The 27,216-nt window shown below is 41.8% G+C and overlaps 1 protein-coding gene across 12 annotated transcripts in view; it reads left to right on the forward strand.

Annotated features, from left to right (window-relative positions):
* Positions 1-27,216, forward strand: part of LAMA2 (laminin subunit alpha 2) — a 759,697-nt gene that overhangs the window by 597,280 nt on the left and 135,201 nt on the right. For 11 of the 12 annotated variants that reach the window (XR_008313916.1, XM_053286200.1, XM_053286222.1 and 8 more), the window contains 6 exons: positions 1,320-1,444; positions 9,698-9,784; positions 11,397-11,590; positions 16,760-16,902; positions 17,345-17,443; positions 25,154-25,265. Coding sequence is in view for 11 of the 12 variants with exons in the window: in XM_053286200.1 (XP_053142175.1) it covers positions 1,320-1,444; positions 9,698-9,784; positions 11,397-11,590; positions 16,760-16,902; positions 17,345-17,443; positions 25,154-25,265 (760 nt within the window). In the remaining variant the exon portion in view is untranslated. The remainder of the gene's footprint in view (positions 1-1,319; positions 1,445-9,697; positions 9,785-11,396; positions 11,591-16,759; positions 16,903-17,344; positions 17,444-25,153; positions 25,266-27,216) is intronic. The other variant, XM_053286175.1, reaches the window with a different exon arrangement.

Below are 27,216 nucleotides of genomic sequence, written 5' to 3' on the forward strand. Positions count from 1 at the left end.
AGTGACTTATATTATATTAAATTTAAAAATTATTATTGTTTATCTGTGGCCCCTTTGAGGGGCTTCCTAAAGGCTGGGGGGGTGTCTGCCCCCTCCCCCCGCTGGCCTAGGGACCATTTGAGCATGTGTGGTGGCCATTTTTTAAAATATATTTTTTTAAGGTCACCGAAAACAAAATGGCCACCGTGCATGCTCAAATGGCCTCTGTGAGGCCTGACATGGTCTAGGGCCTCACAGAGGCCATTTGAGCGTGCACGGTGGCCATTTTGTTTTTGGCAGCTGTTCTTTAAATTTTTAAATTTTAAAAAATAGCGCTCCCCCTTCATGTGGCGGCTGGGGCACGTGCCCTGCCTGCTCCACCCTAGATACACCACTGTTAGCAAAAGAAAAGAGAAAATTTTATTTTATTCACACAGTTCAGGAAATATGTTCTGCTGCATATATATCCACTTTTACAGTGGAAAATGCCAAACAGTATGGACTAGATAGATGTAATTGTAAATATGCAGCAGCCATGTGCTGTGGAAACCTGATTTGTCACATCTCCTTTGCACATGTTCTGTTTACTCCACACTAAACTGTGCCATGTTTAACAATGAAAACATTAAACTAACAACCTCATACAAGGGCAGTAATGATGTTTGCAGGAAAATAGAATGGGCTGATAAGGGACTGGGGAAGGTAAGAGAACAGTAAGGTAAAGGTAAATTGTGCCATTGAGTCGGTGTCGACTCCTGGTGACCACAGAGCCCTGTGGTTGTCTTTGGTAGAATACAGGAGGGGTTTACCATTGTCATCTCCCGCGCAGTATGAGTTGATGCCTTTCAGCATCTTCCTATATCGCTGCTGCCTGATATAGGTGTTTCCCATAGTTTGGGAAACATACCAGTAGGGATTTGAACCAGCAACCTCTGGCTTGCTAGTCAAGTAGGCCAGGTTTATCCATTTGAAATAAAGAGCCAAAACTTTTGATAGAGATTTCTAGTAAGTATAGAATGTATGGTATAGAATGTATTGTGACTTTTGTATTCCCCTGGATACCAGGTGGTGGGACAAATTGCTTGTGAGCTTTCAGAGAAATTCCACTGTTGGAGAATGCTGGACTCGATGGACCTTTTGGTCTGATCCAGCAGGGTAGTTCTTATGTTCTTTGTTTTTTGTTTGGATTGTTGTTTTTGCAGCAGGAAGTCCCCATAACAAAAGCATCAGTGATTACAATGATCACAAATGCACATATCCCTAAAATCTCTCCAGTATCCAAGAATGTTGGTTTTTTTGTGACTTACACAAAATATCTCTTCACTGCTTCTGCTTCATAGGGCTGCCGTCATAACACTAGTGGTGACCACTGTGAAAAGTGTGCTCTTGGGTTCTATGGGATTGTTAGAGGAACTCCTAATGACTGCCGACCTTGTGCCTGCCCTCTGGCTGTTTCCAGCAACAAGTAAGAATGCATTACAAATATACCTTTGCCTTTAGTTTAGATCTCCCTTGTGGTCTGCCTAGGTCAAATGTCCATGATTTAAAAAAAAACACACACACACAAACCACAAAAAACACAGTGCATAAACCCACACTAAATAGTGCCTGAGCCACCTCTGTGAAATTATCTTGCTTTAGGAATTGCTTCCAGGCTAATTAACTATGTAGAAATTCATAACGGGTGGAAAATGTAATTGTCAACGGATAATGAATGAACATTATAAAAATTATTCTCACAAGTGAAGCTAACACAGAGCTCTCAAGTTCAGTGTAGTCACAAGGGAGCCATAGAGAGACTTATGCTCATATTTTTTGCTTCTTTAAAAGCATTACAATGCCTTGCTATGAGCGTTGTAATTTATCGCATTCTTATTTAATGTTATGTTGGTTTGGGACAACTTGTGAACAATCAAATAATTTAAAGGAGATGCTATCATGCTGAATCCATTTAGTTGGGTATGTTATGCTAATGACCTTCCCATCCCATTATTATTCTGCAAATATGACTTAAAATAGTATTACTTTTATGCTGAGAGGTCTCTACCTTTTTCCCCTTTCCCTTTCCTTTTCTATTTTTTCCCCTCACTCTCTATTTTTTATCCTGTGTCCGACAATGGGTGGATTCAGATGATATGAAAAAAGCTGAGTCCAACTTCTGGTGGGTTTGGGGGATAAGTCGATATTGGTCATATTGTGTGAACCTGCCAATGTTTCTGGTGTGGTGCTCCAGCTTCCACCATGGAGCTGATATTCACCTTCACATGTAAACACCTATCCAATGTATGCAGTGTTGACCTCTGTCTTTAGCAAAACCCAATACTTCACTGTTTTCTCTGAATATAATTTTTGTCCTTTAACACAGTGGCTGAATTGTAAATTGTATGGATGGATGTAACTTCATATGAGGTAACTGTTTATATCTTATATGTATATACCTCATATGGCCTCCAACCATCCTCTAGCTATGAGTCTCAGATTGACCCATGTGCATCAGTGGAGGAAGGCAGTACCATGTCTGCATTCCTGTGGTCAGTAAGCCTTTGTAGGTGGTGGAGTTCCTTGTGGATGTCAGAGATATGTCTGCAATAGACTGTCGGATTGAAATGATTGTTTGATGAACAGAAGAGCTGCCAGTTACATTATTTTCACCAATCCTGTCTTCCTGCTGCAGCCCCACCTCATGCCACATATCCTTTTCTGGAGGATTCCCCAACCCTCAGGAGTAGATTTTTGAGATTCTAAAGGACTGCAGTGAGAAATAGTAATTGATAATTTCAATTCCTTTTTCATAAAGAGAACTTCTTTGGAACATAGGAAGCTGCCTTATACCGAGTCAGACCATTGGTCCATCTAGCTCAGTATTGTCTATACAGACGAGCAGCAGCTTCTCCAAGGTTGCAGGAAGGAGTCTTTCTCAGCCCAATCTTGGAGATGCCAGGAAGGGAACTTGGAACCTTCAGCATGCAAGCATGCAGGTGCTCTTCCCAGAGCAGCCCCATCCCCTAAGGGGAATATGGGAATATCTTGCACTGCTCACATGTAGTCCCCCATTTAAATGCAAGCCAGGGAGGACCTTCCTTAGCAAAGTGGACAATTCATGCTTGCTACTGCAAGACCAGCTCTCCTCCCATGGAGGATGATTCATGGCAAAGCAAATTAGGATACAACCAGAGCATACAGTCTTTTCAGTTCTTCCAAATATTATTAACTAGGCAAGCTGGGGGAGGGAACCGATTTCCTTATACAGAAATCAGTTAAGTTCCTTTGACCTATATTCTTGTAACTTAAACATGCCTTATTGTTACATATACTGGATGTACGTACACTGGATGTACATTGCAAGAAACATGCCTTCTGTTACACTACATTTACTTTGCTTTGAGTCAGGTTTGTCCAGTATAAGGAAGCTGCCTTATACTGGATCAGACTATTGGTCCCTCTAACTTAGTATTGTCTACACTGACTGACAGTGGCTCACCAAAGCTTCAGGCAGAAACCTGTCCCAGCCCTACGTGGAGATGCCTGGGACCTTCTGCATGCAAAGTAAATGTGCTACCACTGAGCGATGGGTCAGTGCCAGATTATATCAAAGTACCCTGGCTTAATTAGGTTATGGATTGTTGTACAAATCTAGATTTTTTAAAAATAAAGAAATGATGAATGCAAAGTCCTGCTTTTCTCTCTTCAAAATGGCTGGATTTTAAAATTCCTTCTTTCAACAACCCTAAATGAAATTGACTTACTTCTTATGCAGAGAAATGGGAACAGTAACAGATCTGCCTGCACGGCTGGTAAGATTTAAAAAGCACGCTCGTGCTGCTGCTGCTGCTGCAGAGGCGCGTCTGTTCACTTCTTAATAAGTCCGGCACAGTTGCATGCTGTGGCAATACTTCAATTGGGAGTAATTGAAGTATCATTGTGCAGTTTCACAGGAGTTGTTAGGCGTAGGGGTGTGCAATTCGGATTTTCGGTGTTTCGGTTCGGACCCGAACTGAAACACCCCTGTTCTGTTCTGTGCCTGAATTTTGCCCACCTGAATCACCTCCAATTCGGTTGGTAGTGCCCAATGGTTGGAGGCTACCACCCAAATTTCAGGGGGATTGGGCAAAGGGCTGATTTTGGGGGAATTTTTGAAGTTTTAGTGTCTTTGGGGCAGATCGGGGGGAGAAAGTGGGATCTGGGCCAGAAGAATGGGGTGGGGTGGTAGTGCCTAATGGGTGGAGGCTACCACCCCAATTGCAGAGTGATTGGGCAGAGGGCTTATTTTGGGTGAATTTCTGAAGTATACGCGTTTTTAAGGTTTTCCCCCTTTAGGTAGAATGGAGGGTGTATCGCTTCACATCGGGGGGAAAGGGGTGGCCTAGAATGGTGTGGGGTTGGTGGTAGTGCCAGGTAGGGGCAAGGAAGCTACCTGAATTTTTTCAAAGGATTTGGGCAGAGGGTTGATATTTGGTTAATTGTTGAAGTTCACATGTCTTTAAGGTTTAGATTCTATGATAGCAGATGAGAGTGGATTCATGGTGTGTCATTGAAAATCTCATTTGCTATCACAGAATCCACACTCAGAACACCTCAGAAGCAACAAAACTCCAACAACTGAAATCACCAAAAATCAGCCCTCTGCCTAAATCCTTTGAAAAAAATCAGGTACCTTCCTTGCCCGTACCCCGCACCACCACCAACCCCACCCCACTCTAGGCCACCCCTTTCCCCCCGACGTGAAGCGATTATACCTAAAGGGGGGAAACCTTAAAAACGCTTAAACTTCAGAAATTCAGCAAAAATCAGCCCTGCTGCCTAATCCCCCTGGAATTCGGGTGGTAGCCTCCACCCATTGGGCTCTATCACCCCACCCCACTCTTCTGCCCCAGATCCCACTTTCTGCCCCCAATCTGCCCCATAGACACTAAAAAATCACCAAAAATCAGCCCTCTGCCCAATCACTCTGTAATTGGGGTGGTAGCCTCCACCCATTGGGCACTACCACCCCACCCCACTCTTTTGGCCCCAGGACCTTTTCAATTAAAGTGAAAGGAAAGCAATTTCTGCATTGAAATCAATGGAGGCAAAAAGGCGGGAAATTCAAAGAGACGTCAAACTGAAAACGGAGGGGGAAGAAGAAGACAAGGCTGGCACTTTTCTGGGGCACAAAATGGAGACCTGAAACACCCGGAAAATTCAGACCCAAAACGGGGTGATTTGTTTTGGGTCCGAAATTTATCGGAACTCGTCAGGGGTGATTCGGTTCGGCTCCGAATCACCCGAAATTGGTCGTTTTGGGCACAGATTGTTCTGTGCCCGAAACGTTTCGCACATCCCTAGTTAGGAGCAGAACAGGCTCACCTCCGCAGCAACACAGGTGTGTTTTCTTTTAGATCCTCGCAGGAGCACAGGCAGATCTGTTACCATCCCTGTTTCTTTAAATGTGAGCCAGTAATACTTTTAAGTCTCTACATTTTAAGACGTTTTCCTATTTCCATAGATTCAGCATTGAGTTCCAAATGCGATGAGTTGCTTTAAAAAAAAAAAAAAAGGCACAGTGGAGAATGTGAATTGCTTGGTGGGTCTGTTTTTACTGAGTTGAAAATGTGTTGGATAATGAGTTTGTGAGTAGTAGATCAATTTGTTTACATTTTTTGCAAAGGTGTAATTTTATTACTCATTGAAGCACTATTGATTTAATGCATTATAAGCAAGTTAGAGGATGATGCTGACTGCACTATAGCAAAGGAGAAGTTTTTGTATGGAGCTGCAACTGCCACAATGCTTTTTCAGCATTATTAATCTGGCTCAGCATTTGCTGCAAAAATACTTGGAAAGGTATCTGCTCTTATTCAGGTCAAATAGTATCTGCTCTTATCCAGGCCAGATGGAGTGCCTCCTCTCTCTCTCTTTCTCTCTCCTCATATTCCAACAACCACTGAACATATTAGTTGCATTTCAGATAGCCACATGACCACAGGGTTTATAGTGTTTCAAACAATTCTGTGTGCACCCGTTGTAAAGATTCTTTCAGAAAATTCCTGTAATAGACTTGCGTAGTTGGTTAAGACCCATGACTGAATAGTCTTATGCAGGCACATTCATGGGCTGATGTGGTCAATACTGGTAACAGTGTTCATTTAAAATAAATCTCAAATTGTTGTTGTTGTTGTTGTTGTTATTTATTACATTTATATCCCGCTCTTCCTCCAAGGAGCCCAGAGTGGTGTACTACATACTTAGGTTTCTCCTCACAACAACCCTGTGAAGTAGGTTAGGCTGAGAGAGAAGTGACTGGCCCAGAGTCACCCAGCTAGTATCATGGCTGAATGGGGATTTGAACTCGGGTCTCCCCGGTCCTAGTCCAGCACTCTAACCACTACACCACGCTGGCTGTGAGTGACTCACTTTGATATGCTTATACATAATAGAGTGGTGGTCATCTTTTATACATAAAATAGTGGTCATCATCCTGACTAATGAAGCACTGGTGTTTTTTGAGATATGCTGTGGGGCAGACAAGTTGCTGACCAACATATTACTGGTACTTGTGGGGGGGGGCAACTTTCATCAATCTTTCCTTGCCTCTGATGTCCTCTGTGTCACTGAAAATATACCCCTGAAGGCTGCATGGCCCTCAGGGACATATTTTCAGGTGATATAGAGGCTTCTGTGGGAAATGGAAATTGTTGAAATTCACCCCCTGCAGGGTTACTGCCAAGTCAGTTGATTGCATCTGTAGAATAGGTGCATTGTTAGTCAGGATGTCAGCTGGTATGTTTTGTTAACTTCTTGAACACTAACTTTTAAAGTGGCAAATTCCCCCCCCCCCCCCAGACCTATACTATATTACCTTAAGACATCCTTGTTGTTTTATTTTGTTATGAACTTTTTGGTGGTGACAGCTGGCTTCATCAGGTTCATTCCTAAGATGCTGTTCCACTCTGAACTGAGGAAAGAAGGAGACACTACACAAACCCATTTAAGACGAGAACTAAGACTAGAACGATCTTCAGGTGTGGGTCTTTTCCATATTAGCCTTAGAGTCCAAATGTGAAGTGATGACATCATCAAAGATGACATCATCACGGTTTCCTGCTTTCAGTTTGTGCAGGGTTTTTTGTATTTTTATTTAATAATTTATATACGACCCCATACAAAAAAAAGTCCCTGCAGGGTTCACAGTATAAAACCATTAAAACAATTTAAAATACAATAAAAAATTTAAAACCAAAGCTTTAAAACTATAAACTAAAAGCCTGACCAAACAAGTATGTTTTTAGGTTGTCTTAAAAACTTTCAGAGAAGGGGAACTCTAACTTCATTAGGAAGCACTTTCCAGAGTCCCAGGGGAACTCTAGAAAAGGCCCAGTTTAGAGTCACCACCAGATGATCTTAACAAGTGGTGGGGTTAATGAAGAAAAAGGTGCTCTCTTAAATACCTCATACCCAAGCCATTTAGGGCTTTTTAGGTAATAACCTGCACTTCTCCTGGAAAATTATTAGCAGCCAGTGTAGTTCTTTTAAAATGGGTGTAATATGATCTCTTTGGGCAACCCTGGAGACCAACCTGGCTGCTGCATTCTGAACTAACTGCAGTTTCCAGACTGTGTACAAAGGAAGCCCAATGTAGAGCACATTGCGGTAGTCAAGTCTGGATGTTACCAGCATATGCACCACTGTTTTAAAGTCTCCAGAAATGGATGTAGCTGGCAAATCAGCCAAAGCTGACAGAAAGCACTCCTGGCCACTGCCTCAACCTGAGAAATCAGGGAGAGGTTTGAATCCAAAAGTACTTCCAGACTATGTACCTGCTCTTTCGGGGGGAGTACAACCCCATCCAGAACAGGCAGATCTAAACCACTTCCTAAGTCTTGATCTCCCACAATGAGTACCTCCGACTTGCTTGGATTCAGCCTCAGTTTGTTCTCCCTCATCCAGCCCAATACCACCTCCAGGTAAGCATTTAGGGAAGTTAAGCCATTTTCTGATGAATTTGACATGGAAAAATAGATTGGGGTATCAATAATAATAATTAGCAGCAGCAGCATACTGATAACACCCTGCACCAAATCCCCTGATTATCTCTCCCAGTGGTTTCATATAGATGTTAAAAAGCATTTGAGATTATATGGAGCCTTGTGGAGCTCCATACCAGAGCTCTTGTTTTGAAGAACTACAGTCTCCAAGCAACACCATCTGGAACCTACTTGAGACATAGGAGCTGAACTACTGGAAAGCCATGCCTCTCACTCGCAACCCATTCAGGCGCCACAGAAGGATACCATGGTCGATGGTATCAAGAACCACCAAGAGATCCAAAAGGATCAACAGAGTCACACTCTCCCTGTCAATTCCTAGTTGGAGATTATCCAGCAGGCTGACCAAGGCCGTCCGAACCCCATAGCCTGCCCGAAATCCAGTTTGAAATGGGTCTAGATAATCTGCTTTCTCCAAGACAGCCCGGAGCTGAGACGCCACCCTCTCAATCACCTTGCCCAACCATGGAAGATTGGAGACAGGCCTATAATTGCCCAAATCTGAGGGATCCAATGCAGGCCTCTTCAAGAGTGGTTTAATAATTGCCTCCTTGCAACAAGGTGGCATCCTGACCTCCCGCAGAGAAGCATTAATGAACTTAACAAGGCCCTCTCCAATAACCTCGCTGCTAATCATGTAAGCTATGTTGGGCAAGGATTAAGAGAGCAAGTGGTGAGGCGCAGTGTCCCAAGTATCTTGTCCACATCCTCAGGAGTCACAAACTGAAATTGATCCAATTTAACCATACAAGAGGATCTGCTAGACACCTCCACAATAGACTCTGCAGTAACTATAGAGTCTAGTTAAGCTCGAATACGAGATATTTTATCTGCAAAAAACTGATTTAAAATGTCATAACGGGTAACTGATGGATCCAAATGCTCATTCAGGGGAGGAAGGGCATGTACTAGCCCTCTCACAACCCTAGACAACTCTCCTGGATCTGAGCTTGCAGAAGCAATGCTGGCAGAAAAGAACTGTTTATTTGCTACACACACTGCCAGAGCATAGATCTTCAAATGCACACTGTGTTGTAATCTGTTGAGTTTGAGCAGAGTCTTTCTCCACTTGCGCTCAAGCCATCTACCTTGCCACTTCAGCCCCCGTAGTTCTTTCATATACTAAGGGGCTAATTTAGAAGCTGGTTGGAGAGGGTGCTTAGGAGCAATCATTTGTATTGCCCTAATGAGTTCATTATTACAAGTCTGAACCAGGGCATCAACAGAATTGCTAGCAGAACCTGTAGGGACACATATGGACGGCTCAAGGACATAGTTTGTAAGGATGTCATCTGCTCTGATTCAAGATGGCAGACATGCTCTGTTGCCAGATTTGGCTTTTTAAAAGCCAAATTTTGGGTTACGGACCGTTTAACTCACGAGTATTCCCCTGAGGTTCTGCCCACCCTGCGAGACACGTGAGCATTTGAGGTGCAAGTGGGAAACAATTTGGACCAAATTTGGTACAGTTGTAGCAACATATAGGGACACCTCAAATGCATAGTTTGTGATGATGTCATCCACCCCAATTCAAGATGGCGGGCGGATGAACCTTTATGGCCCAAGTGGGTTAACCTGTGAACTGTGAACTGTGAACTAACCAATTTTGACCAAATTTAGTCCAGTTGTAGGTATAGTGAAAATAAAGTAGGCAGATTAGTTCTTACTAGAACACTTGTTTATTTCTGTTTAAGTTTTAGTCCCTCATGTGTTATGGAAGGAGTCCGTGATTACCGATGTACTGCTTGCCCACCTGGATATGAAGGACAGTACTGTGAAAGGTAAGGTGTTGAAAGGTAAAGATTAGGATAAGAATGAATGAAGCAGTGAATTCAACTCTAGAAAGCAAACAGTAGAAAAATTTTTATTTTTAAAAAATGTGAATCTAATGAGAAGGGGGCCCTTTCATAATCAATCATGTACTTTCATAAATTATTGTAATCTATAACTGGATTCACATCACCAATTAATAGTGTAGTTCTAATATGATAATCTTATAAGATGATCTCCTAATCATTATTTTTTAAAACTACATTTCTGTCCTGCTGTTATCCCAAGGAGCTCAGGGTGTTATATACTATGCTGCCTACTCCCATTTTATCCTCACAACAACCCTGTATGGTTGGTTAGGCTAAGGGATAGTGACCAACATCCTGACTAATGAAGTGCTGGTGCAGTAGAAGTGCTGGTGCACTAGACCAGGGATTCTCAACCTTGAGTCCCCAGATGTAATTGTACTTCAGCTCCCATAATCCTCAACTGAAGGCCACTGGGGCTGGGGATTATGGGAGTCCAGTAACATCTGGGGACCCAATGTTGAGAATCCCTGTTCTAGACTATGGATGCCTGGTCCCTGGGCCTAGTCCCTGGGCCTCCAGGACACGTTTTCAGATGGCACAGACAGCTGCAGAAGGAAGGGGAGATTGTTCCTTTCCCTGCATGCACCAGTGCAGCCATGGTCTAGAATTCACTGCTGCACTTGGAATAGTCTGGATGCCTGCTGGTGACTGACCCAAAGTTACCAAGTGAGGCTCAGTAAGGATTTGGAATTATTAATATCTGTTTCTTATGAAAATGAAGCCCATGATGGCTAGTACATGATAGAACTTGCAGATGACAGATCTATTCAGTATTAGTTGCACCTTTTGGTAAATAAACGGGAAGTAAAAAGAAAAGGAATGCACTGTGTTAGAACAATTCAGAAATATGTAAGCTGGCTCATGAGGTCATGAGATTTCCAAAAAGAAGGCAGAATCTATTAGGTATGTATTTAGATACAGAATAGTCCATTTCAGGACAAAGTTTGACGAGATAATATAATTTGTGTCTCTTCCATTTCCATGGGACCTTTCACATATATGATAAATAAATAAGTATACAACAGATTGGGCTCTCTGTACCTCTGATATTTCCATAGTGGTTAATGTGGACTGTATGCATAGTGATTGGTCTCCTTTAATAAGAGGAAAATATTGTGCACACCACCCAAATCCTACATTACATAATGGAGAGCCAGTAATCATGTCAACTAAACATACTCGTGGTTGGGATCCAATCGTTCCCTCTCTCCCAGTCACGTAGAGAAATCATACCACCCTTTTTATACAGGCTTTTGGCCAGTGAGTGGCCCCCTGGCTCTCTTTTCTCCCCATGTGTTTTGTTGTGTTTTGTTTTATCATAGCTGTGTTTTGTTTTATCTTATCAGGAGGTTTTTATTGAAGTTTTGTTGCTGTGTTTACTTGGTTGTTAATCGCCCTGGGGTCATCAAATGAAGGGCGGTATAGAAATTTTTTTTAAAAAAACACACATACTAAAATGGTTCACAGAAAACCATTTTACACAGAAAATACTTAAAACTTAATTTTCTTTTTATTACAACTTTTCAACTTGTAGATGTTCCTCTGGCTACACTGGGAACCCAAGAATTCCAGGTGGATCTTGTCAAGAATGTGAGTGTGATCCATACGGTTCACTGACTGTTCCTTGCGATCCTGTCATTGGACAGTGCACGTGCAAGCCTGGATCTACTGGCTGGAAGTGTGCAGGCTGTGAACCCCGGCATGCTCGTGAAGGCATAGCATGTGTTTGTACGTATATTAACAGCACCTCTGAAATTTGTGGTGGTTTGTTTTGTTTTTCAAAAGTGAATTTTCCTAATTATGTTTTTGGAGAATGTTTCTGAAAATAGGTCTCATGCTTCTAATATCCTAAGGGTCTTCTGTCTCTGTTGAGTCTTCAGCTGCTTCATACAGGTTCATTGTAGACCCTGAGCCGATTCGAGCATGTGCTTAGGGCAGAAACATGCCAAGAAGGCACTCACCCTGGCGTCACTAAAGGATGTGCCAGTGTGCTGTTGGGACAGCCTTTAATTGCATGAGAGGGGTGATCATCTGAATTGCCCCCCTCCAAAACAGGGTTTTGAAGTGTGAGAGGGGCAGTTCAGATGATCACCCCTCTCATGCAATTAAAGATTGTCCCAATAGCACTCCAGGACGACCTTTAGTGATATCGGGGTGGGCATATTCTTGGTGTGTCCTCACCCTGAACATATGATCTGGACATTCATACGAACTGGCTCAGTGAATGGTCATGTACTCACACTGTCTGCTCTGAGAGCTGAAATAATCTGTTGGGTGGGAAACTGGTGTTGGAGCCAGGCCAAAATTTCCCACCACTCTACTTCCCGCCAGCCTAATTGGTGCAGTAGGTAATTTTAGAGCCCGGACCTGAAGGGCTTTGGAGGCCCCCCTTAAATATTTTTCAAGATAAAAGGGAAAGAAACCTGCATTTGGGGGAACTCCAAATGTCCTGGGGGGCCTCCTCAGAAGCCTGCTGCCATTCCGCGCCCGCCACACGGATCTAAGCCATTTTCACTGCCATGTGTGTGGCCGGGGAGTGGGGGGGGGTGAGCCGAGCAGGTCTCCCCTTAGTGGTGGGCACAGCAGCTGGTGGGCTTGTCCGTCCAGGCCTTACTGAGCACCAGCGCAATGCTCTAGTGCTCCTGTGTAGTGCGAGCATCCAGTGTCACCCCCAAAATGCAGGGGGTTTTTTCTTGAAAAAAAATTTAAGGGGGAGGCTGGTATTCATGGTAATTCATGGCTGTTCACTGTAATTGCAGTGAACAGAACCCCTGTGAATACCGAGGTCCACCTGTGATTTTTTAAAAGATTTAATATAGTCTTATAAAAACTTATTTGTTTTAAAGAGTGTGCTTTCCTGTGAAGCATTTCACTTTAAGGTAGGTCTGAATTGTATTGTACTTTTTATGAAAAGTGGATTTGTGGTGAAAACAGAAAGTGCAGTGTCTTCTGCTAACCCCTCCCTGAAATGTTGCCTGATTTTCTTCTTTCTTGTGTGTACCACAGTAATGATCTGGATATAATGCTGCATTTGCTGATTCTTAACACAAAGTTACACTGACAGTTTTATAGATCAAACAATGAAAGCATTTAGTCATGTATACATTATATAATGATCATCTTGAAACATTTTCTGTTGCCCCAGTACATTCCAGACTGTACTGGAGTAACATTGCCCTATTTTACTAAACTGTGAACCTTCATTACTTCTTTTAAACCCAAGCAAGAGGTTTTAATTCATGCGGAACATGCACAATTCACTTAGCAGGCAATAGTTGCTTTGTTCATTCAGAGTACTTTAATGTCTTTATAACCAATTTACATTCTTTCTATCATGCTAAATTAAGTTGGTTTTCATTTGCATTCCAATTCATGATATTTATTGCTAACTATTTCTAAAAACGTTGAGGTTAACTAGAAATAGGTTGTTTAAATAAAATACTGTATGTCAGTATTAAATTGGGAAAACCATTAATACGCTAGCTATCTGTTGGTTAAACAAAGTGTATGTGTGTGTATTTTCCTAGCTGTTTGAAAGAAAACAGTATTCTGCTATTTATCTGATTTACAGTTTCTCAATGCCTGCCTGACAGATCTGTATGACTCCTTGACCAACTAGAATAGATGTTGGTATATAAAACACACAGCTCACTGTAAAACCCATATGTTATTTATGGAAATGTGCTTTCTCTTTGTGTTCCATACACAAGCACACAAATGAGAAGACTGTGGCCATTAATAGGTTTTTCTGACATGCAAGCATAAAGTAGAAAATATTGCCCCCTTACTAGAGCAATTACAGTGCACTTCAGTTCAAGCAACAAATTAGTGGGAGGACTGCATAGAGTTGAAGGCAAAAAGAATTTAGTGAAGAAAGGGAGTAACTGAAAATAACATCTTGGTACCTCCTTGTGTAACTTGACAATTGCTTTCTCAGTGCACTACATCGATTTGCCTCCTATCCAATGATTTGCTTTAGTTTGGTTCTGCTTCTGCAGCTAATATTGTTTTAGGGTCATTCTGACTGAAACTGCATCATACAGTACTTGATTTTATAATGAGAAATGTTTGTCATGACTGAATATCAGAAAGAACAGGAAGGGAGGAACTTAGTGTGTACTCCTGCTCCAACTAGGTACCATAGGCTCATGGAAGCATGTTTCCATAGATGTATCCCTAACTTGATGAGGAATTCTATGTGCAAATGAGTACTACGTGCACAATTCTGCAGCTTTGATCTAGCAGCAAGGCCTGGGTGCACATAAAACATAAAATCAGCTGTACTCACATCCATCATTGGATGGTGGTGGAGGGGCTTAGTACTTAGTCACAAGTCACTTGAGCATTTGACTGTGTCATGGTGACAACATTGTACAGAAAGCCAAGGAGCTTTTCTTCATCGTTGGGGCTATAATCAACAGTTGTCATCCCAAACAAGATAAAAGTCAATTGATGTGTCCCTCTAAAAAAGTGAACTGCTGATCTACCATCACACTTAATATTTTTCAAAAGATGCGCCTTTGATTCATAAATGAAAAAATGCCTCTAATAATTGGCAAGGAGAATTTTTTTAAAAAATGCAAGATTTCTTCAGCAACTCCCTTTTTGTAGTGCCTAACATAAGGTATAATGCCCAGCAAGATCCCCAAAATGTACATAATTCCAAGAGCTTTTTGTTATCAAGCCGTTTCAAAGAGTTTCCAAAATGGAGTCAGTCACATGTTAACTGGCACTCTTACATGACCAAGCAACTATGTGCTGCATCTGGCTGAAGTGTTTAGAAGTTCAGCTTGTGTTTTGTTACAGCAGTATCTGGGTAGCATCTGAGGTTAGTCGAGGCCAGGATTTGCAGATGATGCAGTGAAGAAAACTAGGCCTCTCATGTCTGGCATATGTGAGTCTGGAGAAAATGGTTTCTTCAGACTGTTCTGTGAGCATTTTCTTTCAGCACAAGAAGCTTTCTATCTCACACTGGATCATTGTCACAGGGAAAGGCTGGATGACAAAGACCATGACCTCTCTTGGATCTGCCAGGAGACTTCTTTTGGATTTCATAGGTCTCTCGCTTGCTTTTGAAAGTTTGTCCTGTCAGTATTAGTGGACAGGGCTCCTTTGCCAACGAGGGCAAAGATCTGAGAATGAGACAATCATAGAAAGTAGGCAGAACAGATTTTCACGGAGATGGTGGAAAAGTTTCTTTCATTTAATGGGCTCCATCATGTGCAACAGGATTTCTACCCATGAAATTGAAAAATCTTGCAATAGGTTTTTGTTATTATCTTTTGGGTTCTATTAAAAATATGTATTAAATGTATTTAAAACCAATAATACATACACAACAAATACCAAACCATTTACCATCAATAAGTGACATTAAAACCAAATAGAACATAAAATTATAGGAGCTCCAAAACTTTGGTTCTACTACTACTACAGCAAATATTTATATATCGCTCTCCAATCAAAGTTCTCAAAGTGGTTTGCATAGATATAAATAAATAAATAAGATGGCACCCTGTTCCCACAAGGCTCACAATCTAAAAAGAAACATAAAGGTAGACACCAGCAACAGCCACTCGAGGAACGCTGAGCTGCGGTTGGATAGGCCCATTTGCTCTCCCCCTGTTAAATAAAGAGAATCGCCACTTTTTAAAAAGTGCCTCTTTGCTCATTCAGCTTCTATTTCTTGCAGAACTGAATAAAGAAGAGATACCATTGTTTCTGAAATTGAAGAACCACATTGTGTTTCCCTTTCGATAAGTTTATTGATTGGATTCAGATTGCAGCCCTTTATTTATTTATTTATTTGATTTATATACTGCCCCTCCAAAAATGGCTCAGGGCGGTTATACAACTCATGTTTTATGTAAAAAATATAAGCATGGAAGTTTAAAAAAAAAAAAGTCACCTGACAGACTCCTACAGTCTTAAAAATCTCTTGCTGCTCTTATTTGCTGACTCTTATGCCTGTCTCCACAACATTTAAATGGTTCCCCCACCACCCAGTTTAAGCTTCAACTTCTTCCATTACATATTTGAGTTAACTCCTTAGTCCTCATTCATTCACTACTGAAAAGTTTAGTGTGTATGTGTGTGTGTGTGTGTATGTGAATGAATTTGATGTCTTTACATTTATCATTGGGATACCCTTATCTCTGCTCTCAATTTTAAACATACATTAAAATATAGAAACATAACTGATTCAAAACAACATCTTTCAGCATAGTACAATATTTCTTTCTCTTAACTTTATATAATACATAAATATCCATCCCATTTCTTAAAACCCTCCCTCCCTTTTAGGTAAACAAACAAAATAAAATAAAACATAAAAAGAACAAACCAAAAGCAAAGACTCTCACAGAATCACCCTGACCATTAATTTTTGCAAAAGTATCTTTCACAATGCATGCAGTTCCAAGAACAGATTCCAAATTTCCTGAAATTTGTCAGGAGCCTCTCTCTTTAAATAAGCCGTTTTCCCCCACAGGCATCCAAAAGCAGTAAATCATAAATCCACTGTTCTATCTCAGAAGTGTCCCTTGCTTTCTATTTTCCTGTCTAAACATAGATGGTCCTCTTAACTGGAATATGCTTGTGACTCTGTAAAAACACAATGTCCACTGACTTCCTATATAATGCATAATATTGTATATCGCATTGTCCTGTTATCAAGTTGTTGACAATTAAATGCCCATATATCCCATCTGCTGCTCACATCTTTGTTTTCCTCCTTTTACAGCATCATGGCAATTTAAGGCACCAGTTATTGGAGTTTACTGGCCTTATATTTTGTAGAATTTTATATGCACTGTAAAATATTTCTGAGTTCAAATACCAAGCATCTGCCTCAAATATTTAGCAGGAATAAATATTCTTTATTGTCCTTTCCTACAGTTTGTGATGATGAGTGCACTGGAGTCCTTCTCCGTGACTTGGATCAGCTAAACCAGATGGCTCTGAGTGTCAATCTCAGTGGCCCTCTTCATCCGCCGTATAAAATGCTTTATTCTTTCGAAAATACAACACAGGAATTAAAGGTATACTCAAAAGCATCACAGCTTTAGTTTACACACATTTTTGCTCTTAGATTTGAGAAAAAGATGAATTAATGGTTTAACCACTTCAGCTACATTGGTTAAACAGTTATTGCAATAAATTATTGGGTTGGATAAACTGTGTAAACTATGCAGTGGTAATGAATGTTTGTTCTCTTGAATAGAAGGAAATGGATTGCAAGCATAGGTGGAGTGAAGTACGTACAGTTAATGTAAAACAATGGTTCTAAGTTGATAAGTTATGTAGTACACATAAAGGGTACTGAATAAGCTGTACCACATTCATATGTTAGATAAACAGCTTTGGATATGTCTGCAGTGAAAATAATGAATGTCAAAAGAGAATTCTGAGAGTACTTTAATGTTGTGTCTTCCTGACTATGTTGAAATCCATAATATAAAATGTTTCACTGTGTTACCACAGCATTTACTGTCACCTCAGAGAGCACCAGAGAGGCTTCTTCAGTTGGCACAGAAGAACTTGGATAGCCTTGTGACAGAGATGGATGAGCTTTGGACAAGGGTGAGCCCACTGAGTAATGGGGTATATCTTGAATTCAGATTCAGGCGATATATCTGAATTCAGATTCAGAACAGTGTTTTGAGACCCATTCTTATGCTACCAGAACAATATTAATGCCACTTCCCCAGGGGACTATCCCATTCCATACTGGCAATGTCTGAATATAGGAAACATGCAATGAGCTAATAAAGTGGATACTTCCCAGTGGCCATGCTAGTGCGACCTGCTCTCAGGGATAGTATGACATAATGAAGGAATGGGCCATTAGTGGCAAAAAATTAAAAAATTAAAAAGCTGCCTGAAGGGCTTTTAAATATATATATTATTATATTTTAAATACATTATTTAAAAAAATATTAATGTACTTTTTAAAAAATGTTAAGCAGTATTCTGTTAATGGTGTGCAAATGTACATTGCTGCTAGTATGTCATGGCTAATAGAAAAGGATATTCAGAGGCATACTTTCTACCAAAATTTTATATTTTATTATAAGACATCTAAAAAAAAAAATCAAGGGTTTCCCCAACATGTGATGCCCTCTTTATCTGGAAAGCAAGCTGGTTTCTTTTTCAACATATAATGACTTTTGCAGCCATAAAAGTGCCAGGAGTTCTATGAAACTAAGGGGGCTGATTCAGACATTATGCATAGCCAAGTTGTACAGGTGAAACTTGGAAAAATAGAATATCGTGCAAAAGTCCATTAATTTCAGTAATGCAAATTAAAAGGTGAAACTGATATATGAGACAGACGCATTACATGCAAAGCGAGATAAGTCAAGCCTTAATTTGTTATAATTGTGATGATCATGGCGTACAGCTCATGAAAACCCCAAATCCACAATCCCAGAAAATTAGAATATTACATGGAACCAAGAAGACAAGGATTGAAGAATAGAACAATATCGGACCTCTGAAAAGTATACAGTGTACTGTGCTTGATCGGCCAGCAAACTCGCCTGACCTGACCCCATAGAGAATCTATGGGGCATTGCCAAGAGAAGGATGAGAGACATGAGACCAAACAATGCAGAATTTCTGAAGGCCGCTAATGAAGCATCCTGGTCTTCCATAATACCTCATCAGTGCCACAGGCTGATAGCATCCATGCCACGCCGCATTGAGGCAGTAATTGCTGCAAAAGGGGCCCAAACCAAGTACTGAATACATATGCATGCTTATACTTTTCAGAGGTCCGATATTGTTCTATTCTTCAATCCTTGTCTTCTTGGTTCCATGTAATATTCTAATTTTCTAAGATTGTGGATTTGGGATTTTCATGAGCTGTACGCCATGATCATCACAATTATAACAAATTAAGGCTTGACTTATCTCACTTTGCATGTAATGTGTCTGTCTCATATATCAGTTTCACCTTTTAATTTGCATTACTGAAATTAATGGACTTTTGCACGATATTCTAATTTTCCGAGTTTCACCTGTATTTAACTTAGGTTTATTTACCAAGCCAGAATTGGTCCCACAAATTATAAACAAAATTTGGTTTGGTAAGCCATACCTTGTTTGAGTTCTGCCCCCAATCCTGCTCTTCCAAAAGTGCCTAGGTTTCGTCCGAGCCAGCTTTGTTCAGGCCTTCTGCTGGCAAGGCATTGGTTCATCGCCTACTCTCTCACCATTGGTCTGATTAGAAAAGAGATGTGGACTCTGAGCACAAGCTTTTTTGGAAACATAGGAACTACTATCAGTCTCCACTGACCAAGCAAAGTTAACCATGTCCTACCCACCAAGAATATCAGAAATCAATGCTAATGCTTTTTGGGGTGTAGAGGCAATAGAGAGTAGGAAGTGAGATAAATCTTAGAATGGGAGATATGAGTGAGCAGAGAGTCCAATGAAAGGAGCCAGAAGGGGGAGAAACAATTGAAGTACAGGTTTAACTATTGATTAAATCAGTGATATGAGTTTAAGTGGCAAGGCAACCTGGCAGTAACTGGATTCCCTGCGCAAAGAAGAGATGGACTGAGAGAGTATGTAGAACAGAGAATGTTGCAGTGGTGGGAGGTGAAACTGAAGCAAATTTCCTGAAGATGCAATATTTACTAGGGAGGAGATTTTAGGGAAGGACTATTGTGGAGTATTAGAGCTTTGGTAGGGACAGAGAAGGCAGAAAGAGCTACATAGAGGGCTGCAACTATGAGGAACACTCATTCATGAATGGGCCTTCTTCATGTTCCTTTGGACTTTTTCCAGCTCTCATGTGGTTGTGAAGCCATGGATTGTCTGAAAGGTTATGGAAGCTACCTCTCTCCAAGAGACTTACGTAAGCCTTTCTATGTAATGGAGACTGGTGAAGCACAATTGGATGGGCTGTCAAAAAAGAAGAAGAGCTTTTTAGTTCCACTCTTTCTAGTAAAGGATGAAATACAAGACAAAAGAGAGAAAAGGACTGGGTTGGGAAAAAGATTTCAGCAAGGTCTGTACTGTCTATGGTTGCAGTGGTAACAGGCTGCTGCTAGGGATGTGCACAGAATTGGTTATCTAAGTTAAGCTTGAATCCAGATTGGATTCGAGCTGCCCCTGGTGGCTTTTGCGCGATCGATCTGGATCCAGTTCTGGTCTGGCCCGCAAGCTGGCTGAGTATACCCCCAGGCCAAGTATACCTCCAGGCCAGCTTGGGGGTATACTTGGAGGTATAGCTCTGCTGCGGTAGCATATACATCGGAGGCAGCAGAAGGGGCTCATCCAACCACCTCACCGGCCTTCCAAATGATAGTCCAGGCTGGCTGCAGCTAGGAGTCCCCTTTACAAGTACAGGGGACTGCCTATCCTAAGAAGAGGGAATGGGTGAAAGGCTTTTAAAAACCTTCAATTGAAACCCTGGGGGCGATGGTGGCTACTATGGCAGTGGAGATATTGGAGGCGGTGGCGGGGGCTTTTGCAAATACCCTGCTGGCCTCCCAAAAGACAGTCCGGGCTAGCTGTGGCCCAATTTGGGTCTCTGTGCACACGCCACCTCCGGGGTATACTCAGGAGTATAGCTCTGCTGTGGTGATGGAGACATCGGAGGTGGCAGAAGGGGCTTCTCCAACCACCCCGCTGGCCTCCCAAATGACATTGCAGACTGGCTGCAGCTATGATTCTCCTTTACAAGTACAATATTCCCCTTTACAAGACCATGATGGCGGTCACTGCAGCAATGGTGACATCAGACATACTGGCAGCTGCCCCTCTGGCCTCTCAAATGACAGTCCTGGCCAGCTGCCTGGATGGTCATTTGGGAAGCTGGCAGGGTGGTTGCAGGAGCCCCCACCTCTACGTCCAATGCAGGGGCGTAGCTACCATTAGGCAAGGGGAGGCAGTTGTCTTGGGGCCCCACTGCCTCGAGGGCCCCACCAGAGGCACATCACATGACTCCCCACCCGCCCATGTTGCACCCCCTATGAATTATGTTGAGTCTCTTGGAGATTGGCAGGAGCAGAGAGTAAAAAAACTAGATTCAATGTAAACTAGATATTCACCATATTCATAATGGGGATGTGAGTGTGAGTGCACGATATATTGTGAAGTGTGTTTGTGTGCGTATATCAGCGAGGGGCCCATTTTAAAATCTTGTCTCTGGGCCCCCTCCAACCTTGCTATGCCCCTGGTCCAATGTTACTGTTGCTGCAAGCTCTGTCCAGGCATGGTATTATTGTGAGAAAAGCCTACCACTCTGGCTGTTTACAGGCCATAGCTGTTTCTAGTATGTTACAGGTCATATTGTGGAGTCAACAGATGAGAGAGCCATTGCCACTTCTCATTCTGCCTGGGCGTTCTTCATACAGCAAGCTTTACCCCGAGTTTACTGCCAGGCTTTACTGTGAACTTGAAGGTGTCCCCAAAAAACAATGCAAAAAGTGGATTTTTAAATTCCAGTTATAAATCAGGCTACACTCTAATACACAGTGAAAATTATTATTATTATTAGTAGTAGTAGTAGTAGTAGTAGTAGTATTTTTACATTTATATCCCGCACTTCCACCAAGGAGCCCAGAGCAGTGTACTACATACTTAAGTTTCTCTTTCACAACAACCTCGTGAAGTAGGTTAGGCTGAGAGAGAAGTGACTGGCCCAGAGTCACCCAGCTAGTACCATGGCTGAATGGGGATTTGAACTCGGGTTTCCCCGGTCCTAGTCCAGCACTCTATCCACTACACCACACCCGAAATGTGTGTGAAGTACTCCCTGATAGCTCACAGGGACTTTGGGGGTAAATCTGCCCGATATGTAAACGGAGGAGATGCTAAATAAATATCTTCATTCCAGAGGAGATACGAACTAAAGGGCTTCAAAAGCCCAGTGTGAAAAACACCTGGTGGTGATTTCTGTGTATTTTGAAACCTATAATTAGTTATGTGGAAGAGGCTGGTTCCATTAACTGTAAGGTACCACCAGTTTTGTGTCTCTTTCTTTCTCTAGCCAGTAACTCTATAAACAGTCAGCAAAACAGAATAAGCAATGGCAACAAAATCTATTTATTTCTCACAAAAAATCTTTATTTTGCTTATATTAAGTTATAAAGTACCAAAGGAAGATATAGAAGGACTTTATTTTTGTGTAATTTGTCTTTTTAAAAATTTCCATTACTATTTGTTTTTCCTGTAGATGTAAAAGCCCTTTGGTTTATTCCAGTTTGTAATCCAACAGAGGCACAGAAAGATAGAGAAAATACTGCGTTAAAATCAAATCGTAGTTATGACTTAGAGCCAATCAAGCAAACTTTATTTAGAAGGGAGGAGGGGGGAAATCTGTTATTAAAAATGCCTTTATTTTGTAGGCAGTAAAATCCTCTCAAGATGACACCTTTGTTTGTTATTCCTTTTATTAGTAAAGAGTCTGAACTATGCAGAAATTGGAATTTCATTAGTTAATCAGATGGAGAGAATTATATTAATATAAAGTGTGCCATCTAGTGGCAAAGAAAATTTGGAACTGATTTCAGCAATGGTGAAGTTTTGCTCTAGAAAGGTGGTGCCTTGCAGAATATTTATTTTGTTTTATTAGAATTTTAGAACAGCTTTTTGGCCAGAAGATCCCCCTCCCCAGCAGCTTACATCTATTTGAAAATATAACAATAAAAACATCATTCAAATTACTTTTAAAAAAAAAGCTACATAGCAGCAAAGAACGCAGTAAACAAGAGAGCAAGAGGGCCTCAGAACAAGGGGACAACTGAAGATTAGGTGAAACAGAAAGTCTTAATACTTTTCTAAAGGTCAAAGGAGAAGCAATGTGAGGAAAGGAGTTGTATCACGTGAGCACTGGAACCAAGAAGGCTCTGCTCCTATGTACTTAGCAGTTGCACCCCTGATAGTGGTGTCTCACCCAGTGATCATAGCAGGTGGTCCTTTAGATATCCTGGTCCCAAATTTTTAATAGCTTTAAAGGTAATAACTAGCACTTTTTGAATTGGGTTCAGAAATTAACCAGGAGCCCCAAAACACAGATCAAATTGCCACAGGGTAGCATACTCTGAATAACATGCCAGTCCGTACTCTCACAGCAGCATTATGCACCAGCTGCAGTTTCTGCCCGTAATTTTTTTTTTTAATTTAGTGCCACCCATGTGTATGGCACTTTACAACAGATGAGAGGACAAATCTCTACCTAGAGGTTGGCAACCTAGAAATTGACAAAAAGGAAAGAACTGAGGAAGTGGAAGAGTGGAAACAGGGTAAATAAGAGAAGAATCTATATATTTAATTCTCTTAAATGTACCCATCGCTAATCCCATGTGTGTCAGCTCTCGCAAGAGTTTGTGAGCAGCTGCCTGGATAGCGACAGGGACGAGGCGAGAAAATGGCAGCAGAGGGCCAGCTGGGGAGGAAAAGTGCCGACCAGGCCAGCTGGCAAGGGAAAGTGCCACCGGCGGGCTGGCGGAGAGGGAAAGCAAACTGGGAGGCATGTGAAAGGAGAATGGACGGGGGCTGAAGGGAGGCAGGGGGGGATGAAGATGTGGAGGAGAGACAGGGAGAACTAGGGGCGCAGAAGCTCAGCACCGGATCAGCTAGTATTCAATTATTTCATGTACACATACTTCAGTGTCATCGTAATAGGGCATGGGACCAGGGGGATGCATTAAGGCTTCATGGAAAAGGTGAGTTTTGAGGAAGGGTTTGAAGAAAGTAAGCAAGGAGGCAGATGATCTGGGAGGAAGGTTCCAGGCATAAGGGACAGGATGGGTTAAGGCCTGAGTTGTTTCAGGGAGTAGGAGACCTTCAGATGGCTGAAGGTGGTGGAGCTGAAGAAGTAAAGGTCACAGGCAGGAGTATAACAGCATGTGAATGTGCCAAGATAAGGTGAGGCAAGGCCATGGAGGGCTTTGAAGGTAAGGGCAAGGAGCTTGTTCTGGATCAGACAATAAGCCAGTGTAGGAATTTAATGTGGGGAGGGGCAGTGGCGTGGGTAGTTTGTAATATGATTAGAGAGGTGGATATTTGGAGAGCAGGATGCTGGATGGAGGTGAGAGCTGCCTCACATAGAATGTATTGTAGTCATCTAAGTTGGTTATGACCAAGGCATGTGAGACAGTGGCCGGATTGGTGTCCTCCTAGAATGGTTGCAATTGTTACACCAGCTGAAGCTTTGCAGAATCACTACTGGCCACATCCTAGACATCCAGGAGCAATGTTGGCTTCAAGACACTTCTGAGTGTCCTAATTCCTTAGAAGAAATGCTACCACACACTTGGTCTGACTTTTAGGTCTCGGTGTGTTAGCCTGCATCCAGTCATACTCTAGTTTGGAATATTTGAGCTATCCGGTGTACCCTGTGCTTTCAAGGTCAGCTGATTGCAGAGGGTGAAGACAGATGGCCACTTACCATGTGCATTTAATTACCTGTACTGTCTTGACAAGTAGTGCGGAGAATCTTACTAGTGCATGCAAGCCCTACTTTTTCTGGACTTCTGATCATAAACAGCAGCGCACTAGGATTTTTCTCACCATCTGGCAAGACAGTACAGATTTCCAGCTTATGAACTGGCAACATGCATACTGTTGTTCCCTTGGTAAACAATCATCCATAATCATCTAGAATACAGGTAGATAACCTGGGCTCTCCAACTGTTGCTGAACTGCAACTCGGGATGATGGGAGTTGTAGTTCAGCAACAGCTGGAGAAGATTGCCTACCCCTGATATAGAATAACCAGTCCAAATAGCTACAGTGAAGTACAGTTGCTATGTCATTTTATATCCTTACTTCTAAGTAGTAAAATATATGGGAAATGGAAATAATAGTTTTCATAAGACCAATTTTTTAATACCTGAAAGTAAATAAGTATGTACAGGCACTTCAATAAGCAATACTGTGAAGTACTGAAATTTGTGCAGCTGAAGTGCCTAATTAAACCCTTAAAGTTTCATAATTTCAGTGGGCCTTCAGTGCTTTCATTATAGATTATGCATTACATTTTTTAAGGATATCTATGAACGAAGTAAAACAATAACCTCATCCAGTATCTCTTTGTGTCCTGATATTCCACATGTTTCCAAGAACCAAGCAGAAAGCCTCTAATTCCTTTTTAATGGTAGAAGTAATAAAACGTAATTGTGTACTTCGGAAGAGTGTGTGTCACTTCCAGTCTATCTGATCAATAATTCATTGATTGCCTTTTGCTTGAGGTAAGGTTTCCAAGTAGATTCAGACAGATGGAGTATCTCCTTGTCATGTTCATTAATTACACTTTCCTTTAATCTGTATCGCCAGGCGACCAAGGTGACAGCAGATGGGGAGCAAACTGGACAGGATGCTGAGAGGACTAATGAGAGAGCGAAGAGGCTTGGACAGTTCATCAAGGGTACCCTCCAGGCTGCAAAAGGTATTGGAGAAGGGAAAACATGCCAATAGCTTCTCAAGGAAAGTGAAGCTACACATTTTAGGAATAAGAACACAAAACATTGACCAACAGGTCATGAGCGGAAAGAAATCGCGCTGGACTTAAACGAGTTAAATTAGAGAAACTGCAGCCGAATAGCTGCAGACTTCCTGAAATCTGTGGGGTGCAGTTTGTTACAACTGTTAGTGGATTGGCAATTATGAGCACAGTATAGCAAGAAATTGAATGTGTTCCTGTAGGAATGTTCTAGTCCTTGAAAGAATAGCTATTATGATTAAATAACTAATGGGCAACTTCTGCTTTACTGTTGTTTATTTTCAAGGCAGTAAAATTTTCATTTGGGAGGGAAAAAGCCCTGCGTCGTTTTAGTGTTCGGCTTGGTGCATTACGAGTACCTCTTTAATTTCTCAAAATGGCTTTAAAATGCATTACTACTTGCTGTTAATGAACATCTGCTACTTAGCAGCTGCAAATGACTGCTAGCCATACATATCCTCTGAGCAGCTATGCCCCTGCAAAGAATTTGATTCTCTGAACTTCAAAGTGTAGTTGGAAGCCATAACTAGATGGTATCAAGCAACATTTTTTGGAGGGGCAAAAAAGATAGAATTGCACTGGTACCAACCTTTGAACTGAACCGAGCCTTCTTTATTCTCTTCTGTTTTTCTTTTCCAGCTCTATTTTTTTTTTAATGGGGCAGTCAGAACTGCCTGCAGTGTTCAGTTTCTGTCATCTGTCATGCAACTGTGTGCTTGCGCAGCAGTTACATGTGCACACACAAAACTGTCTTCAACAAGCAGTAATTGTGCTGACTGACAGTTCAAGGATATGGATACTGAAAGGATTTAATCAGTCCCCAGTTCCCACTTCCAAATAGACAATGGGTACAATTACTGCTTTTTGAAGGGGTTTCTATATCCTAGCAGTTGAACTGAAAAGGGAGAAACTCTGCATATGACACCTCTGGTTCCTAATACAGTCAGAGATACAGAAATGGAATGACCCCTTGCTTGATCTAGGCAAGCATGTGATACAACTATGCTGTTCACTGTTCCTTTCCTAATTCCTAATGCATTGTTTGTAAGTCACTGGCTGACATCCACAGCAGCAGTCTGAGGATGCAGCAGAGCTGAGTCCTTGATGAGAGATATAAAGGCTGTTCTCACAAGCAGCCTAACACAGGCTAGGGCAGCCCAGCCTGGGTTAGGCTGCTCATGTGGAGTGCCGGGATCACTCCCGATTCTGGCACTCCACCCGCCCAAGCCTAACCCTGCCTTTCCCCCTGGCTCATAGCCGAAGTTAAGGGCATAAGCATGCTCTTAACCCCGTTGCCGGGATTGTGTGTTTGCTTGGGCTGCTTGAAGCCTGAGCAGACACAGAGATGGATGCCTAGAGTGCCTGTTTGATGGGAGAATCCCACAAGGCACTCTGCGCATCACGCAGTGCCTTGTGGGGTATTTGGAGACCAGGAAAATGAGTCCTGGCCTCTGTTGATCTGAGCTGCCAGGAGCAGTGCGGATTGTATAGGCACATGATGGCATGCTGAAGACATCACCAGCAATTGTCTGAGAGTAAGGTAAGCAGGAGCATGCCTCTCCCCCCCCCTCCCCGATCCACTATTCACACATGTCCATTTGAATAGCCTTGCTATGTCCTTGCAGCTAGAGGACTTGTGTTTTTTCTGAGATTTATTTTTGGAGAGCATCAGGGCCATCAGAAGGATGGGGGAGATCAGAAAAATCATGCGATGTTAGTATATGAGCCAATACATTTTGAATGTTAAGTGAATTTCAAGGACTGTGGCTAGCACATTTTACACATTAAATAGATTATGATCCAACTAAAGTAAAACACTGTCCCATTAATTTCAACAAGAGAAGGCCCATGTTTAATTGTCCCATTGAAATCGATAGGACCTTTATACTTAATTTTG

This window comes from Hemicordylus capensis, chromosome 1, assembly GCF_027244095.1.
Source record: "Hemicordylus capensis ecotype Gifberg chromosome 1, rHemCap1.1.pri, whole genome shotgun sequence".
NCBI classification, from domain to species: Eukaryota; Metazoa; Chordata; class Lepidosauria; order Squamata; family Cordylidae; genus Hemicordylus; species Hemicordylus capensis.